The sequence below is a fragment of the Haemaphysalis longicornis genome, unplaced genomic scaffold, assembly GCF_048455015.1.
Source record: "Haemaphysalis longicornis isolate Haplotype H1 unplaced genomic scaffold, Haemaphysalis longicornis Haplotype H1 scaffold_12, whole genome shotgun sequence".
Taxonomy (NCBI): domain Eukaryota; kingdom Metazoa; phylum Arthropoda; class Arachnida; order Ixodida; family Ixodidae; genus Haemaphysalis; species Haemaphysalis longicornis.
The window spans coordinates 100,296,851-100,317,129 of record NW_027526225.1 but is presented as its reverse complement, the minus strand read 5'-3'; the positions used below and the strand labels follow the sequence as shown (position 1 = coordinate 100,317,129).

General features: G+C 44.0%; 1 protein-coding gene across 1 annotated transcript in view; it reads right to left on the bottom strand.

Annotated features, from left to right (window-relative positions):
* The window catches only part of LOC144161746 (neprilysin-1-like), a 51,838-nt gene extending 31,559 nt beyond the window's left edge, over positions 1-20,279 (bottom strand). Inside the window, exons 1-9 of the mRNA XM_077692351.1 lie at positions 20,049-20,279; positions 15,507-15,548; positions 12,497-12,658; positions 11,648-11,731; positions 10,158-10,366; positions 8,262-8,456; positions 7,114-7,200; positions 4,000-4,130; positions 432-657 (exon numbers count right to left, since the gene is read on the bottom strand). Coding sequence (XP_077548477.1) covers positions 432-657; positions 4,000-4,130; positions 7,114-7,200; positions 8,262-8,456; positions 10,158-10,366; positions 11,648-11,731; positions 12,497-12,658; positions 15,507-15,548; positions 20,049-20,148 — 1,236 coding nt within the window. The 5' untranslated portion in view covers positions 20,149-20,279. The remainder of the gene's footprint in view (positions 1-431; positions 658-3,999; positions 4,131-7,113; positions 7,201-8,261; positions 8,457-10,157; positions 10,367-11,647; positions 11,732-12,496; positions 12,659-15,506; positions 15,549-20,048) is intronic.

The following is a 20,279-nucleotide window of genomic DNA, read 5'->3' as shown; positions in this document are numbered from 1 at the left end:
TTGAAGTATATGGCTATATGTTCCCCTAAAGGCAGAAATTAAAAACAATATAAACTACAATACATTATTACGTAATTGTGGCGTAGTAGTGTAATTGATGAAAGTTAATGTGTACCAATTACTGCGTTTGCGTGTACACTGTGATCCTTCTGTGAATTTTAGACCTATGCTTTGTATAATACATAGGAAATGTAGTAATGACATTGCTTTGTGCTATTTTTCTATTGTGATTGTGCTATTATGCATAAATGTGTGAACAGCCGTGTTGTTACGTACACTGTGAATCGGGTGGCTGAGGTCTCTGTCAGGCCACGTCCGCCTTTATTCTCATCCTCCCCTTGGTTTTTCCAAAAAATAAATTCAAATCAAATAAAAAAATCAATTCTATAGGAATCCCGAAACCACTTTTTCCGAACTGCTAGCAGCCTTACCTCCATTTTCGCTTCCTCGCGAAAGTTCTTTGTTACGTACAGGTAGCCAGTCACTTCCTTCATTCCTTCGTTCACCAGACGGACGCACTTTTTCCATCTAGGTATGTCCTTCTTGACTCCCGATACTACTTTCTCGAGCTCTAAAACAGCCTTTCTGAAATTCTCTGATGCGTGATCCGCCCAACGGAGCAGTGTTCTCATGCCGAGGTAGTTGAATACCGTCGTGCTGAAAAACAATGTTACGGCGTTTTTATTACCAACTAGCTGTAGCACCCGACGATGCCCGGGTGGGCCACTTTACTAGCTACACAGATTGGTATAAAACTTGTCTTGTCTCTTATTTGTTTTATTTTAGAGTGGTACACAATTAGGAAAATGGCAACTCTTGCCGGCTGTTAACACATGGGATAATCCTGAAGTCGTGTAACGGCTGGAACTAGGGCTTTTTTCGAACTAACACGAAACAAATTCTAAAAGAATAAAACTACTCACTCATGGGAAGTATTAGCTGGTGGTAAGTATTTTGTAATTTTTGTTATTATTGTTATATGCTGTATTACTGTTTTATTCCTGTAAAAATATCACTCCTCTCTCTAACGCATCGCGGCCCTGAGAGTAAATAAATGAAATAAAATGAAAGTGTGAAGGATACCCATCAGTGAAGTTCTATGATAAAAACATGGGCTCCTACGGGGGGCGTGCGGTTGCGCAAATTTCCAACAGATGGCGAGTGCTATGCTACGCGGATAAATTGTACTGAATTCCACATCTCCAGGAGTGTAATTTTAAAAATCCTGCTCGCACTTCTTGGGACAAAATCTGGGAATTTGTTTTTGGACGATTTTCTGGGCAGCATTTATGAGCCAAAATGAATTCGATGTATAAACTGGCTGGATAGGTATTGATAAATACTTAAAAATAGGTAATTTGCCAGAAATCTTGATTCTCCTTAATACATGGCTGCTATGCGAAAATCTTGTAGATCAGTTTTTGCACACTGACTTTCACTTCTCGAGGGGTTCAATTTACGAAATCATGCTCGCAATTTTTTTACGCTTGTTTAGAGAAAATCCTGAAACTGGTTGCTGGGCAATTTTGCGGGCGGCAATTATAAGCTATAATGAATTGGATATACCAACGGGTTGAAGACGTATTGAGAAAAATGCAAAAACAGTAATTTTCCAGGAATCTTGATGTTCTATATTATATGGCTGTTATTAAAAAGTCTTTACACATTTGTATTGGCTGCATATATCAACAAATACTTGTTCTATATCTCGACATCCCAGAAATGAATGAATGAATAAATGTATTATAGAAGTGATGGCACTCTGGCCTGTTGGGGGAAATAGGGGAAGGGATTATAACGCCAACGACGTGCTACTTGGACTGTGGGCCTTCGTGAAGGAAGCTTACCTCGTCAACAGAACTTAAGCTTTATCGACATCCCAGAAATAAAAACAAAAAAAAAATTGTTTGTAATATAATTTGCTCGTAATAAATATAAACTTGTTCAAGTTTTCAGCGTTTGTCACTGTCTCAGGTGTGTTTTTTTAAAATTCAGTTATATTTAGCTACTGCACCATAACAGAATTGTGCTTCTCAAATCTACAAACAGCAGTTTGGCTTGGCGTTCAGATCAAAAGTTAGGCGTCTTTGGCCCTTCATGGGCGTAATTTTAAAAAAATCTTTTTCGCCTTTAGTCGCGTCGCAGGGCAAAATCCCCAAAATTGGTTTGTGTGTTTGTAGGAGTAACATTTATCAGCAAAATCAAACTTTTTGTACTGAGCAGTGAAACATATATTGGGGAATCTTTAAAAACACCAAATTTGCTCCGAATTGCAGATCCGCGTCTATTGTTTGTGTTACGGCAAAATATTAAAACTAGTTTCTAGAGGATCTCACTAGCTACATTGGGAGATTAATGGGAGAGGCCTTTGCGCTGCAGTGGGCGAAAATAGGCTGGTGATGATGACGGTGATGACTAGCTACATATACCAGCAAAAAGCACTTCAATATCTGAACGGGTTAGCAAGATAATCGCGAGTTTTAGAAAACGTAATTTCCCCCTTTTCCTCGGTCAGGGTGATAACTTCGGAAACTTCCACCTTAGGGAGTCCCTACGCCATGAGAGAAATATACTCGGGAAGTTTTATGTTTCCAAGTCCAGCCGTTTCGGGGGGTGTTGATGAGTTATTCAGGTGTTTGCCTCTGTAATTTTACGAGGATCGCAGGTTTGAATAGACCTGTCAGAAAGTAATCATGTCAGAAAGTAATCATTCCACCACGAGCGCATGATTGTATTCATGGTTAATTGTTCTCGGGGAATTGTTCTTGTTCAGCGGAAACTCCCCATATAAATCACCAAAATTTTTTACTTGGTAGTGAAATAAGAACACATGCAGCTTACGGTATCAGGCGGGTCATCGTTTTGAAAAGAGCTCGTGTATTTTCGCCAAAGCCTGATTCTGTCGCATTTATTCGCGCGCGACACCACTTTTTTTAATGCGTGCTTTGTAACAAAGCAACGCATCAGCCCTGACTTTGATCACCAGTTCTTGTACCGTATGTAATAGTTTGATTTATTGTGCTTTTGCACATGCTTCCGAAAGTGGTAATACCTAAACCATTACACCGAATACCTACACCCCATGTATTTGCTATAAAGCGCTGTATAACTAGCTCCTTAAAGGTTCGCTTCCCTACTACTCGCAGATGGTTTGCAGAGAAGACACTTCTCAGGAGCAATATAAGATTTTTTCGTCACTTTACGATGCCCCATGGGCTTTTTCTTGAAGGCCTCCATAAGGGCCCATATATCCCTACTGATTTTATTTTCTTCTCCCTCTTATTCATTGTTGGTGCGCACTTCTCCCCCTCTTTTTTTTTTCACCTCACTATGTTCACCCCCATCTGAAGTAGCGAGCCCCGCCGTTTGTGGGGCTACCCTCTTCAGTATTCATTAAAGTTTTCTCTCTCTCTCTCTCTCTCTCTCTATGAAACCCAGCGCCATTTTGTTACGTGGCAGCACGGCAAATGACACGAAGCCCTATGAAGCCGAGCGCCATATTTTTACGTGGCAACACGGCAGAGGACACGAACCATCACTAAATGCAAAAAAAATGCATTTACAAGATGTCGGCCATGAATTATCTCGAGTCAGACTACGTGCCATGCACATTTTTTCGTCGTTGGAGGTAATAGAAAATTGCCGTGAGTTACTGCCCACTTCATGCTCATCTCGTGGCAATATCCCACGTTTTCTGTTTCTGAACTACAGCAACGCTTGCGTGCATTGTATCGACCATTGTGGCCCAATCGCATTGGCTGAAGCCTGATCAGGCCATTTGGGCTTCGGCAGGAGAAGTCGCTTTCATGATAGAGTAGGATAATAGCGAGAGAGCTTTTGTGTAGAGATTTTGGCACAGGTGTCCGGAAATATATCCGCGGCCCTCTACTACGGCCCTCCCCGTAGCCGCGGCGTAGCTTCGGTGCGTAATATCCAAAAACTTGATTTTTTGTGGGCGTATTATGTTTCAGGAAGCGAAATGTAATCTGATATACTTACGGTTTGGCCTCTCTTAAGAATGACGTCATTCTGGTGTAGTAATCCAAAGCTACCGTTTCCAATGGCTCAGTTTCATTCAGGGTGACGTTAATCTTTTTGAACTCCTTGTTCAATAAATCTAGAAGCGGAAACTGGACGACAAATCACAAAAAAGGAGGAAATGAATGTGAAAGCTTTGTTGACGGAAGATTTATTTTTTTGAGACTCAAGGTGCTATATTTGTATTGAATACTTTCATGTCTGCTATAACAAGAGCTGAAAAACATAGAACCTATGGCGATCGTTCAATGGCCCTCAATGTCAACGTCAGATGTCTTGAGCAGAACACAGAACATACTGTGTGGTGTCTCGCCTGAAAAATTTCCTGAACTCTTCCTTCATTGTCTTCTTTTTACAACGCGCGCTGTCTGCGATTTCGATTCGATACATAGCAATAAAACAATCAACGTAAGCTTTCTTGTCATTTTTCTTCAGAAAAAAATTTGCGCAGCTTGCACTGGTAGTGCAAGGCTAGAAAAGGAGCAGAGCTGGCGGCCCCATCTCTCCCTTCGTCGGAGACCCGGCTGCAGCACCCCCAACGTATTTCCAAACTTCCCGCTGAAAGTTCTCTATGACTGGCAGGCCCAGATCGTTTTGTGCGCAGCCTTTCACATTTCGCCCAAACGATACGCGTTGGCTCGCTTTACAACTCGTGGCAACCGGCTTCGCAAACTCGCAGTCTGTAGCGCGAATTCGGCGTCTCTGCTTCCCACTTCAGGCGTGAACGCACGTGAACTGGGCAGTAGAAAAGCACGGGAAAGACCACGCCACGAACGCTGGACGGAAGGGTTCTAAAAGGCCGAGCTGGCCGACGCCGAGCGCTCCTCACGAGGCACATGCTCTCCTGTGCTCGGTATTGTTCTCGGTGTTTTTGCGAGCTCCTCGCGTGGCGTAAAACAACGTACAAGCCTGGGTGACGACGGCGCTCTTCACAAGAGGCACGCTCACGTGCGTTCAGCTCCTTTGTAATTTATTTCTGGCCCCGCTATACGGCGGAACTGAGAGGTTAAAAGGGTCGCGCAGACAAAATAAAAGTTTGTTTTATTCCAGATATTTCGTGATTTATTGTGGCCCCAGCACTTGTCCGGCCGCAAACGGTGCCGTATTCACTGAGAAATTAATTAATTTAGGTTAAAATATTGATTCTTCCGCCAAATAGTGTGTTCTTCTGACGTCTGCCATGGAGTCTCAAGGGCGGGTACTCCAACGAACTTTTAGTGCGTCCTCAGGCTCTGCAGCCTTGCTTACCGTCAGTCCTTCCAGATGGCACTACCATACTGAGCCGCGGACCATTGTCCGCCGTTGCTTTGTTTCTGACCGAGTTTGCAACTGGATTGTTTTTGTTACTGTAGAACGTAATCGTTCAATGAAACACGGGGTATCCTCGCCAAACAGGGTCACGCAAAACAACGTCGCTTACACCAATCAGCCAGTTTTTGCCGGTATTCTCGTAACTTCCATTGTTTACAGAACCATCCTTACTGCTGTAAAATGTATAGGCATTACATCTAAGCGCAAGTAGTTCGTTCGGCAAGCTAATAAGGCCTGCCTAATTTCGTTTGCTTTTGCAGGCCCAAGGCAATGGCACAGCTGGGCATATGACATCATAGGTTCTGTTGCAGGAAATGAGCTAATAGGTCGCATGGCCGTTCCCGCTTTTCCTATATATATAGCTTATTTCATCGAACTGTGCAATAAAAGTGGTGTCAGTATGAATCTAACGAGGCAATCTTTCGAATTAACCACTCTTGTTTTGTCCGCATGTCTTTAAACTTTGTCATTACACAGCAATGTTGTTAAAAATCAAAGTACCTTTCTTAAGAGCCAGATTGCTAAACTGTGACGCTTTCTCCTGTGCAACCTGAGTGAAAATCAGAGTCCAAAATCCAAACTGGTTCGGCCGTGTCAGAAGGCCGCAATAGGGTAGACGTCGGCTCGATAGCGCGAAGGCCCCACGTTCGATTGCAATGACCGGAACCGTTTTTGTAGCGAAAGCTGCAGTACGCTACCTCGGGCAGTCTTCGCGGAGTGACCAGTTTTGACCTTGAGAGCTAGAGGTCAAACTCCACCCCCTTGCGCAAGCGCCCGGATTGGAGCAGCGCCCGCAGGCGGGGAGAGATTCACGAGTAGAGAAGGGAGAAGCCCGAGGACCACCTGGCGAAGACAGGCGAGGACGCCGCCGCCGCCGCAGCGATGAGTCCGCGCGGCAAAGAAAGGCAATGTGCTCGCACAGCCGTGCGCTTTGTAGTAGGACGAACATCCAGCTGCGGTCGCTCGTGCAGCGGCGACGCTTGAACAACACCGTGAGGCGAAAAAGATGAAACACGCTACTGTTGCATCCAGCTTCGCTACCTTCAAATCGTACGTGATAGGGTGACCTTCCTTCTTTTTCTTTAGGCGCTTGATCGGCGTTTGTGTAAACTAATTGTTCAAGGAGTAACCTCCCATCCCCCGTGTGTTTTGGAGTGCCTTTCGGGCGTAAAAGTCTGGATTTTGGGCTCTGGCTTTGGACTTTGAAGACATTGGCTATCGAGCAGAGAAAGCGCGTTTCAACCGTGTTTTACTTCACCCACTATCATCATCATGGTCAAAAAGAGTTGGCTTTCCTGCAGAGCGTTTTGGTGTGGGGACAGAGCACAAGGTGTTAGAGAGATCTTCAAAGCCATTGTAATCCACAGGCGAAAGGATTCGTCTGTCAGATTGGCAACAATTTACTTGTTACAATGAGAGCACGAATATCTCGATCGATGAATGCTATCCTCGCGAATGTTGCCTCTGTGCAGGTACGAGAGCGTTTTCAACCTCTATATCCTTTCTTCGCCTCCTTACTATTTTTGTTGTTTTTTTTTTTTCAGAAGGTTTATAGCACGCAGCGGCGACGAAACGCGTTGTTGTTAGTCAGCACCCAGTCTTGTACCGCGTTCTTGTGCCGTTCATGCAATGTTGGTTAATATCAGGGTCATTGCTGTTTAAAATTTCAAGTGACACCATACAGTTTTGCAAGAAGTGGTCAATGTACTATTTTTATGGCGGTAACTGTTTTTATTAGGTATATATATATATATACCTACTCACATGGGAAACATTTTTCTGCAAGACACCTATCGTTGTTCTGTGGTGAATTGCCAGGACATCACGCCTTTTTTCGGGCGGCGAAGTGAACTGTGAGAAAAATATCCCGCACAAATTATTTGCACTGCGAGATAAACTGTTGGTTATAACCACGCTTCAAAAGAAATCCAACTGTTAACCTGTTAACCAAACACTTTTCCAGTTATAATTGCGAGCGTTTCCTTTTCCGCCTCGTCTGCTAAGGTTCTGCAGGCAGCATAAAATAGCTGATATTCTAAAGAAACCCTACAGATATTGCAACATCATGTACATGAAAACGTGACGTATGGCTACTCTCTCTGACGAACATCTTGAGTCTTATTCGTTGCCATCGACTACATCGCTCGTGATACGGCTGGTCTGCTGTCCAGCTTTGGCGCGTGTTCTTGCCGCTACTATTAAGGCGTAACTGACTATATGTACGCCTTAGGTTTCATAAATTTTCTCAAAAAACACTTCGCTGCTTTAAAAAGTACCTTTTATTATAAACCTATAACTGAGAGCCTTATAAATCATTTGTAATTTTTAATTATACCAAAATGTGTATCGTAAATTTCCACCCTAACTTTTATGATACACTTCATTTACAACTAAAAGACCCATTGTGACGTTGAAGTTTCTTTCAGGGAGGTTGCTTTTCGACAGAGAGAGACAGAGCGTGTGCGTGCGCGTGCGTGTGTGCATGTGTGTGTGGGCGGGCGTGTGTGTGTGCGCGTGCGCGTGTGCATGTGTGTGTGCGTGCGTGTGTGTGCGTTTGTGCGTGCATGAGCGTGCGTGTGCGTGTGTGTGCGCGTGTGCCTGTGTGTGTGTGTGTGTGTGTGTGTGTGTGTGTGTGTGTGTGTGTGTGTGCGTGCGTACGTGTGTGTGTGCGTGTGTGTGTGTGTGCGTGCGCGCGCCCGGGTGTGTGTGTGTGTGTGTGTGTGTTCGTGCGTGTGTGCGTGAGAGAGAGAGAGAGAGAGGAGGGAGGGAGGGAGGAAGGGAAAATGAAACACAAGCCAGAAAGATTGTGCATATGTTAATAAGAAATTCAGCAAGCATACTTACAATGATAATGCTAAGGATGTCACACGAAATACACGTACAACGACAGAAAACCAAGAGCATGTACTTACATTGGCCAGCTTTCCTTCAAAGGCGACAATCTCATCGGCAAGTGTCTTCGCCTGCTGTTCTGTGATGTTAGGGTCCATAAAGGTGGCAGCTACTGCAATGAGCTTTTTATAGGCTGCAATGATCGCCTTGTTGCCTTCTTTGTTCGGGTGTATAAGCTGATTACGGCCTACTTTCCTGAAACTGATTTGGTCCAACTGAAGAAGCAGAAAGAAAACACGTTAACCACATAGGCAATCTCACCTTTAACTCATTTTTGAAACAAGGAAATGATACCCTTAAAAAGGGAGAGCACAAAAATTCGTTTATTTTTACAAAAGCGTTATCTATATTCAGGGGTCGCTAGAATCATCGCACGGACAAGTTGAATTTGTTTAAGGCTACCTTAATAATTAAGCATTCGACTTCTACTCTTTCGAGGAGCCTGAAGACATGTGGGTGTTCAAGGAACAGAATTGCAACGCCCCCAACCGCGAGAGTTGCAGTCTTGGACATACATGATGCCCCGGCGGTAGTACTTCGTCATCACCAATGCTACTGGTTACCGATGTTTCTGTTAAAATCACAATGTCAGGTTTATAAGCTATATTGATGCTTTCGATGTGGCCAGAAATGTATAGGAGGCTTTGGGCGTTCACATTCAAGCACAGGAGCGGTTCTTTTTTTATTGTTGCCAGTTCATTGCGGACCAGAAATGTATAGGAGGCTTTGGGCGTTCACATTCAAGCACAGGAGCGGTTCTTTTTTTATTGTTGCCAGTTCATTGCGCACCGGGTTGTTTATCACGCTGTCAACCCATAGCCAGCATTTAGTTGCAACTGGTATCCCACGCAAACAAATAATCGTCGATTTTAATCCTGTCAAAAATCAGTTTAACGTTGCTCCCATTCTCTCGGAAGTGCTTGGTGTAGTCCCACATCTTTTTCTCTTTTGGGGAGTGGCTGCCGAGAAATCCTCGTAAATTGAAACACCTGTGCCTTTCAGTTGAAAGGCATTCTTTAAGAGTACAATTTTCTCGTGGTAATCAATCAATTTTATAATTACGGCACGCGGCTTCAATGGTGTATCCGCGAGGCGAAACTACGGCGTGCATCAAATACACCAAGCTACACGGTGCAGCATTCGCCCCTGATTATTAAGAATAATCCTGTTACATTGCCTCTCACTGACTGAAATGGATATTTTTCTTTCTGTGTTTCACTTATGCCAGGAGCACTCAACAGCTTTTAAACCACGCATTCCTCGCTTTTACACACACCCCAACATACTCCCACTGCGCCGATGCTCCTTCATCAAGAAAACGTCGCCCACCAACCGCCAAAGTGAGCCCCCCTCGCTCTTTCAATCAGCCTTACCAATCTGGAAACCCAGTCAAGCACACTAAATACAAGATTCAACGTTTCCGTCAAGATTATCACCTTCTCGTGCCAGACATTCGCCCCTTCAGTGCCCATCAACTCAATGTATGGCCCCATCTACTCCTTCATTTCCATCAGTGCTCATCTTAACTCGGAACCGACCTGCCAAGAGGAGATCAGAAAGCAGTAACTCTCACTCATCTCTTGACGGCCACGACACGGCTCAACCCCAACACCACAGCACTATACCGGTGCAACTGCCGTGGATTCGAGGGCAAACAGTGAATCTCTATCAACATATCAGGACTTTAACTCCACAACCGAATGTCTTGGCAAAACAAGAAACCATTGGACTAGTAACTCCAGGATATACAATTTATGCGCATCTCCGGAATGGCACCAAAGCCGCAATCTAATGAACACCGACGCCTGCACTATTCCCCTTTCCACCTATTCTTCAACAGGCCGGCACTAGTACACACAGTTTTGGGGTCGTTCCGTCCGTAAAGGAAGAGCAGATAATTCGGATGGTTTACCTACCGTGATAACGTAAGAAGTTATATACGTGCTGTCTCTTTCAACGGTCAGCTTCAAGATGGGGCGAAGTCCAACGTCCAGAAGCACCTTCGTCAAATTTATCTCCTCGACGAGCCCTTGTTCTTCCTTGGTTAAGAATGGCCACTCAGCCAGCCCAGAATCGTTCATTATCTGCCACATCCCATGATGCTGATCACCCGCTTCTGGAACAGCTAAAACAAGTATGTACGCAAGGTCACATGCGATGGTTTTAGGCTAGCTGTCAGCCATTATATCATATATATTTAAGTGACATGCGCCTCGAAACACTTTTAGGCATTTCATGACGAAGCAGAGGTCTACTTGCCCTGTTATGGAGATAACAATAAAAAGGGGTTGGAAGGGTAAGACAACTCAATACAGTCGTCCACTTTACCAGAGGAGTGCGCGAACTCGGCGTTGCGTCTGTAAAGATCTCGGCGTTATATTTCAGTTACCGCCCAATAATAGCTCTTAACACGAGTGTCGACTGCATACTTTCCTGAAATAATCGTTCGGAATTTCTTTTTTCAGCGCTAGTAAATCTCAGTATTAATTGTCCTGGTGTGGACATTACTGTTGGATCAGTCTTACGCTTAAACCCCATTATTTAGCCGTGACAACGCGAGCACTAAGGCGGTAATGAAAACGTTGTCTTAGTCAAAAGATTTTTTTAAGTGCAGACAACTTTAGGCCATCGCCCCTTGTCGTCCTAGCTCGCTCGCTCGACCCAAGTATATAGAGCACCAAGGCGGCGTCCCAGGGTAACGCTGTTTTTCGCGGCGTACCCCAGAGGCTTCGAAAGCCAAGCGGTTTATATAGTCATAAGCGTTTGAAACTCGTGAAACGCTGGCGCTTGTCATACATCTTCCCGTTGTTTCGCGCAAAGAAAACTATAGGTACATTTGAGGAAAATATAGGTAATTAACCGGCAGCGTCCTCGTTCCTTTAGTTAAGGACGCCCGTTGGGTTTGTTTTTACGATAGTTAACGCAAAATGTGGCAGTGCATTGCCAGCAAGTCCGGGAAGAAAAGCAAGCACTAAAAGGACAGTACTCCCGCTGGCGCAGTTTCGGGAAAGGCGGGAAATTTGAATTGCATGGGGTGGTAGCAGTAATCGGATAACGGCGGTACAGCCCGTTATGGCGAATCACAGTGGATCGGCTTTAATTAAAAAAACAATTACGCTCATTACAATGTAACTATTAAGATTGCGTTGTTTGGTTTAACAATACATTCCAACAGCTACAGAAAATATTGAGGAGGAAAACAGAGGGACCAGAGGCGACATCACATTACCAACTTTTTCGCCGGGTCTTTGTGACGTCACAGGTACGTGTTTGTTTGATTGACGTCCGCGTATGACTGGGCGATTGCAGCAGAGCTCACAGACGTATCGAAAACTAGTTCTTTTAAATTAAACAAGATTTCAATGTTGAATTTGTTGTGAACAATCTATATACGTTCGTCACTTACCCATACAAGCGTTGTAAGCCAGGGCCGCTTTATCTGTAGCGTTCTGGTTGCCATCGTAAACTATGGTCATGTTCCCCAACATATCTAAAAACGAAACAATTTTGAAAATTTTTGGGGTTTAAAGTAACAGTTGTCGCATGCCGATGTGTATACGTCAACGAAAGACTATACATAAAACATTCACAACCATACAGTGTAATTAGGAAAAATCAGATGTAATGGCACGACAACACCTATATAACCGACGAATTAAAAGAGCAATACTCTACAAATCTGACACTGTAGTAAACATTGCTACCGTAATCGTTTAACAAGCGAATAACCGACGCAACTCAAGTTCTTTTTAAAGAAAATGAAGCATGAATTATGTGGCAGCGCTGGAAAAGGGTTTGTATATTTGCGTACGGCCAACGTTTAATTTTGGCTGCCACCGTGTGCATTCACCGGGAAGGGCGTTTCAGAATAACGTTTTGTCGGTTTTGGGTTTCGAGCATTACCGGCTTCATGCGGTCTTTCGCCGACCTCGACAGGCAACGCTTTCACCGTAAAAAATTCATTCGTTAACGCACACCGTCGAGCCCACTGAAGGCGTTTGCTTCGCACACGGCGAATCCGCTAAGAATAAGCGCGAGGGACTGAGATAGTGACTGGTTATTTTTTGGTTAGGGTGCTGGTGCGTTAGTGTCCAGAACTGCGGTTCCCCAAGCAACAGCAGTCGATTCCTCTCCTTTACGAACACCGCCCTCTGCACGTCATTCTTCGCGCGTTCGGGTCACCCCGCCTCTTTCTTCATCAGGTTAGTTTACTTGCAAAGTACACTTTCGTAGAACAAGGATGTAGATACTTTACCTCTCAACGTTTCTTCCAATGCGTCGTTGAGAACGTCGAACAATCCGTACGATGGTTTGCTCTCCGGTATGGTGTGGTTCTTTATCCATCCTCCACAAGCGTAGGAGTAAAAATCTTCGCACGGGTCGGCATGCGTGTTGATCGACTCTTTAATCTCCTGTGCTGAAAACAAAAACGAGCTCCTTATCTGCGGAATTCTCAGCAGAATCGCTGCTCGTGAAACCTTTTGAAATTCTAGCGCATTTTAATGTAGCAAATCACTGAGCACCATATCAGAGGACAGGCTTTTGGGCTGTCTGTGGCAGTCACGAAGACGGTCTTCCACAGCCGCTCGATCGGGTCTCAGCCACAGCAAAGATGACCGTCGTCACCAGCGAATGCTCCCTGCATTAGCCGTGCGGCTGAAGTGTAGATGGCGTTGTGCAGCTGTCTTATCTATTCTGTGGAAGCTATGGCAAAAACTAGGGAAGCAGTGAAATGGTACTATGGCATTTATATGTCCCTCGATGGGTAAGACTTCCTTACTTCAGTTGTCCGTACCCTCTGAATAAGTGCTAAAACCAGAGAGGGAGGGAGATAGAGAGAGAGTCTTTATATCGATGTGGAGAGATAAACTTCTGGCAATGCTTGTCATGGCATTGTCAAACCGGATCTCAAAGTTTCTTTTCCAGACCACTTGGCGTGCATTTATGCTGGAGGCGTGAGGCGAAAAATTCCGTATCTATGAAGATTTACCCTCCGGAAGGTAGCACCTAGCGATATAAATTCGTGGCTCTCGAATGAAATGAGAAACGTTGCCTGGTGGAGCTTCAGCGCTTTAAGGTGTAGGATGGTTTCCCACTATGTTTTTACACGCGAATTGCTAAGGGTTAATAATGGTAGTTTTTGAGTACTGTTGGTTTTTCAGCGGTAAAACCAAGCTATCATCTAGGTTTACTACCACACAGTATTTTTGCCCTCTAAGCATTAGCAACAAGCGGAATCTATTACGGGATTCTAGGATTCTTTCCCGCTCATTCATTTTGCTTCTATCCACGAAGCTATTGTCTGTCTGTCTGTCTGTGGCTCGATTCAGCCACTGGACAAACCGAAACAGATTCTGTACAATAGTTGTACATGCCCACACCCAAAGCTAAACGTGTAAGTCCGGCGGCAATGTTCATACTTGCCAAAAGTGTTGAACAAGAAATTATGCAAATATCAGGCAGAAAACCAATACATGTGATATTTACACTGTTCTTTTTTTTTTAGAAAAATGGGTAAGTTTGGTATTGGCGATAGCAAATGAAATACTACAACTACACAAAAAAAAATTACTCCTTCGCCTGCTGTTGTCCGCGCTACTAAAACTCCTGGCGAAATTCCAAGAAATCAGACGGCAACCGTAACGAAAGGTTCCACTGGATAAGTTCCAAGTCCCGCTTGATACGCTTGTGGAGTAGGGCAACGTGGTTCTATGAACGTTGAAGTAGGGTGCTTCGATTCACGCGCATGTCCGCCGTACGGCAGCGCTGACATCAAGGCACCCGACCAGGACAAGTTGAAGGGGTAAATTGAAATTGACTTGAGCAAACCACTAGCATGCTATCTTGGGAGCAACGAGACGGGAGAGGAACAGCATGAGATGTGAGCGGGAAAGAGAAGGGAGGCATTTACTTGGCAGAGGCCCAGTCGACTGTCGCCTTTTGTCGACATTTGAAAAGAAAGGAGCAGATAAAAAGCAATTTTTTTTACTTGAAGCGCTGGTCTACACGTAAAGCTGGAACATTATCGCTACCGTAAGTGATTGGTGCGTGAAACATCTCATTATGACGAAGCTTTGAATAGATAGTAATCAGAGGATTATCTTTGCATAACCGTGGTCTTGGCCGTTAAGCCCTGCGCTTAGTTGAAAGAAAAATTGTCTTTTTTAGCTTATTTTTCTGAAGGGGCTATAAACACACAAAAAAACAACTTTGTTCAATTTAAAAACGCTAGCTTTCGTTAAAATACTCAACCTTTTTGCAGCCATTAAATAAAAAAAGACGGGGTACTGTATGGCCCACCTATATCGAAAGCGCTTTTAACGAATAGCTGCTATAACGAAGAGATCTTCGTTTCCCGTTACCATTTATATATATAAATTTTGCGTCCTGATGTAGCGAAAAGCCGATATAACGAACCAATTTCAGTTTCGCGATGTGTTCTTTATAAGCAGGCTGGACTGTATTAAAACTGTTGCAAAATTCGCGCTACACTGACGGGATATGCGAACGAGGGACGTAATATGGACAAGCACTAAACAATTTTTATCGGTATGTCAACTGCACGTTTGTGCGTAAATGATACAGTAAAACTAATCTAAAAGCCCCATCACAATAGCCCAGCCACGTTTTCAGTGGTAGCTTGCGTCGGCGGGTGCCAAACGCACGAAGATTAGATTCCGTGACGTCATGGAGAAGTTGCCAGAAAGTGGCTCGAAAGCCACCGCTGGTTCATCTGCTTTCTTTAATAATTTGATTGGATTATTTCTGTGAACGTCGCCAGAAAATTGGTATCGTTGTTATCGGGACAAGGCAATGCTTTTGGAGAAAAGAACGTATTTTGCCTTTATGGCCCCCTTAACAAACACAACTGAACACTAATTGGAATGTATTACTTTTTTCTGTTCATGGGAGTAGTCATTTTGACACTGAAGAGGTGTCGTGATGATTTATCTCACAAGAGAATTCTTCATCGTTGTGTACGACCATATGTCCTCACGATCCGTCTGGAAGGCAAGTACCCCTTTTTTTGAGGCGCATATTAGGGGCTTTGATGAACGATGACTTTTGGTGGCGGTATTTCTCACCACGAATTCTTGAAGTATAAGGTTTGTGTCTGGACGATTACCAACAATATCGCATTGGTTTGGGTGGTAAGTCACGTGCTATAAGAATAATATATCTTTTTATCCTGCAACCGTTTTCTGCAGAGAAGTAAAGAAATTGTACACCAGAAAATATCTTGATAATAATAAAATATGCGGTACCTCTTTGCAGGCACACGGGCGAACTGCAGACCACATATTCCTCTGAAAAGCAAACAGAGAAACGGAATTTAAGATAAGGACACGGTTTTGACATTACAGAAGCGATTGGTAGCTGTCTGCGTGTTCATAGTGATTGATTTTTGCACTGCAAACAGCATTTGAGGGGTACCTAATTTACCTACCTAATGTGTTGTTATTGGGCGTATACAGAATATTCTTTACTCAACAAATATGGTTAATTTCTCTTCGTCGACTCAATGTTTCAGTACGATTGCACAGACTCGATGCATCGACTTAATGTTTCACACGCTGACTGCGACATCCACATGCCCAGCTGTAAGGCCGCATGTGAGGTCGATCGCCGGTAGCTGACGCCTCGCGTTGGAACTGGGCAAAGCCACCGCTATGCGTGTTCCCTTTACGTTGCTGACGGCAAACAGCAACGCGTTCAAGGCCACATGTGAGGTCGATCACCTCGCGTGGGAACTGAGAAAAGCCACCGCTATGCGTGCTACCTTTGCGGTGCTGAAGCAACCTGTTCCACTGGTCACCGGATCAGTGGGTGCGAAGGCGTCTATAGGAAAGCTCGACAGGTCAGCGAGGTCCCACCGCGTCGCAAGCCGCACCTCTAGACTCCGTATCTCCTGCTGAGAAAGCTGAACTGCTGTGCATGCACAAATTGGGACGTATGAGATGCACGATGAGAGGGTACGTAATAATTCATCGAAAACCGTTTCATCGAACGCCGTTTCATCGAAGGCATGACTGTTTCATCGAAACCGTTTCATCAAATGCCATTTCATCGAATGCTGTTCGGAAGCAGAGGTCACGATGCGTTGCTTCTTTTCAAGCTTTCTCGTCATCAAGAGATGCATGCAGCACAAAAAGCTTTATAATTTTAGCGTTGCATAATTTTAGGGCTCATTTTTCAAGCACAGGTATTTGTCACTGCCACTTCCATGGTGATTATCTGCCAAGTGCGATGCTCTGAAGTCGGTACGTGTGATGCTGCCTTTTGTGTTGTATTTACTGAAGTTTGTTGTTATCTCCTTTTCTACCGGTTTTCTGGAATTGTGTTTCTGTATTATATTTGATCGCACAAACTGCCACAAGGAACACGATTTTAGGACGCACTAAAATTCTATGCTCTGGCTGCCAGACCATGAAAGAAGCCCATTTCGGAACGATATGAGCTTTATATGTAATTACATTGTATAATGACATAAAAGTGTACGAAAACGCAGTCACTGTCATAATTGATGAGAAATACCCCTAAAAAGGTCCATTACTAGCAAACTGCAGGAAGTTCTTCTCGCCGACAATTCAGAAAAAATCTAACGACTACGCTGGCTAGGACCCTTGGCTCCGAAGGAAACTGTGACGCTCGTGCCCTGTATGACCTTTCTCAGTGTGTCGCGGCATGGGCTGGCTTGGCGTCCTTAAACGCTCGGGGAACCGCACACCTGCTGCGTATTAAGAAAAAAAGTATGCATCTAGAAGCCTAGCGCATGAAAGTGCCTTCAAAATGTCGGCTCTTGCCTGTAGGATTATACAGGAGAGCTAGCAGTGCGAATAGCAATTCGTTTTGAAGCTTCATTCGCACGCAAGACGTCATCTTGAATCGTGACCCCACGGCTCGGCACTTACAATATACTCTAAATACGACCTTTTTGTCGAATATTTAAGGGTAACCATCAAGACAGGTGCGGTATGTGTCAATATCATTTTTTACGCCGTTCTGAATATTGTTAGCTGAGGCACTTTATAGATGCAGTATCAGCGAACTGATCAATGCTTATCCACGGGAACAATTCTTGGTCTAATGCAACAAATCAGCAATCTCTCCAGCATTAAAAGTGCTCTATTTGAAATCCCAAACGAACAGGATCAAATAACAGTGATAAAAAATAACAAACTCATTTATTTCTGCTCATGCACCCTGAAGACTCGGTTCTATTTTGCACGACCAATTTCGATGAAATATCCTCGATGAAACGTCCTTCTACGAAACGTCGCTTTACTTACTATTAAAGAACACGTATTAGAAAACCTTGAAAACATTCTTTTTACTCTTGGTATCTTCATCAGCCTCAGTAAAGCATTTGACCTTCTTAACCTTTGCATTTTATCGGATAAGCTTTTATTAGCTGGAATTCGTGTAAACCTCTCGCGTTGCTGAAATTCAATCAGAACAACAGAAAACAATTCGTGCAGTTGATCAGTTACCAATCTTCTTACTTACCGGTCATACATGGCGTACCCCAAGGAAGCGTATTTGTCCCGCTTCTATTTATTGTGTACATTAATGACATCGTGAATATTGATGCCACCGTAAAATTTGCAATTTCTGCAGACGATAGTAGTATATTATTCTCTGGGCCTGACGTTATTACCTCACAATGATGTGTAATGAAATATGACGATAGCTTTCTATTTGGTCAGAAATAAATCGCATTAAAATCAATCCCAATAAAATAAAAGTTATGGTATTTCGGGCAAAGCATAAAACAGCACAACTTATTCATGTCATTGAATACGATGGAAACAAAATTTGTATTACTCATGAACACAAAATTCTAGGCGTTTATTTTACCTCTCACCTCAACGGGGAATCACATGTAGAAACTATCTGCAAAAAGCTCGCTCAAGTTACCGGAGTGTTATCTCGCTGTAGACGGCTTTTGCCTGTGAAGGCAAAACTTCCAATTTACCACGCTTTGTTTCTGTCGGATATTCACTACTGCAGTTTGGTATGGGCAACAACAAGCAAAATGCATATTAACAAAATTTTATGTTTCAACAGAAAACTGTCCGCCACATTGCTAACCTGGAATATTTCGCTTCAACGTGCACACCCTTCAAAGACCTAAACTTAGTCAAAGTACAACACATGTACCGGTTTCGAATTTTACGTGCATTTTATTTTAGTTCAAGTTCTTTCAAACATTTTTTGACGGCCATAGCCTCCCTTAAGCGTAGAACAAGCGAGTTTTGTACGCTAAATAGTAATATCTAGTCGATACCTAAGTTTCGTAATAACTATAAATTACAGTTACTACAGCACAACTTGCCATACATTCTTAGTGAATAAAAACGTATAACAAATTACAACTTTAAAGAACTTAGCAATTATTTTTTAAGCTATAACTATTTTTCGACAGCATTTAGCTAATGATCCTCTAATTTATTCCACATTACGTTCTGCGTTATGTTAAAGCGTTAATTTTGTGTTGCTGCCAATCGTTAGAGTTTCTGTAATTCTGTTTGCGGAATTTGATGTGAAATTTCTTTTGTGCATGTATATCCTGCTACCATTGTTTACGTAGAACTATGTATTCCAGTGTATTTAGTTGCTAGTTGTGACATTAGAAATTTTTGTGTTATTTTCCTGTGTGTGTGCAGTGCTCGTTGCCAATGTGCCCGTTGCCATACTCAGGGGCAAGGATCTTTGTCAAGCTGCTGCACGGCCGCTTTTTTTCTTGTCCGAGCATTTGTGTTGTTCTTTGTTAAAGAATGCTGAAATAGAATGAAAAGAAATGAAATGAAAAAGTGTTCGACAAAACGGCTTATATGAAGTGGCGTTCGATGTAATGGCGTTCGATGAATTGTCTGCAACCCAGGATGGGGATATATATCAAACGACCAAAACCGCCATTCTCAGACATATTGCTAAGGAAGACGATTGGCGCTCAAGATACAATTCTGTGTTTCGTGAACACGGTCTGTTTGCAACCAAACATTTTTTTCATTTCCTTGCGAACTATCTGGTTTTTAGGTCAATCAGAGGGAGCAGAGACGCCAAGGATCCCAAGGATCCCCCCTTCTTCCACCCCCCCCCCCCCCGGCATCTTTAGTCTTCGTTAAGGCTGCTCTTTTGCTGAAAACCTACAGTTGTTTTCGTCGGGTGGGTCCGTCGACCCGATTTGTATTTGCGCTCAGATTTTGGTCCGAATAAATGAATGTCACCGTTGTAATGGCGATTATAAGCACAGAACCGGCCCCTGGTTTGAGGCGTGTGGTATGGAATGGCTACAGGTTAGTTTATCCCCCCTTTCTTCGCTTGTACATTAAACCCGCCGCGGTGGCTCAGTGGCTAAGGCGTTGTGCTGCTGAGCAGGAGGACGCAGGTTCGATTCCCGGCCGCGGTGGCCGTTTTTCTGATGGAGGCAGAAAGCAAAAGCACCCGTGTGTACGAGATTTCAGCGCACGTTTAAGATCGCCAGGTGGTCAAAATTAATCCGGAGCCAACCACTACGGCGCGACTCATCGCTTGCATTGCGTCGACGCGTTAAACCCTACAATTAATCAAGCCTTCTTATTCACACGCACGTTTTTTTTTTTTTGCTCCCCCTCCCGATAAACGACGTACCGTGTCGCCCAATTTCGACCAGGGTCCTCACGCTCAGGGCACTATGCGTCAGTCGCGCAACATCACGTCAAGTACTGGTACATGAGAGCGTACACCGCATTTTTTCGGACATGGACGCTGGTACCTATTAGTTTAGCGAAATCCCTTCGTCCCCTACGCATCAGTGATCTCACCTTTTCCCGATGAGGGCAGCGCATGTCCGACGCCGCAGGCGACTGACAGGAGAAGCAGCGAAGCAGTAGAAGTGTTCGCGCAACGCTTCGTTCGAAGCATGCTACTACACAGCGGCCTCTTGCTGGTTCGAAATGCAGACCTCGGTTGAATAACCGCCGTATACACAAGTTTTCCGGTATTGTTACTCGGTGCTGGCGCGTCGGCCTCTAAAAGATGGGAGCTCACATCGC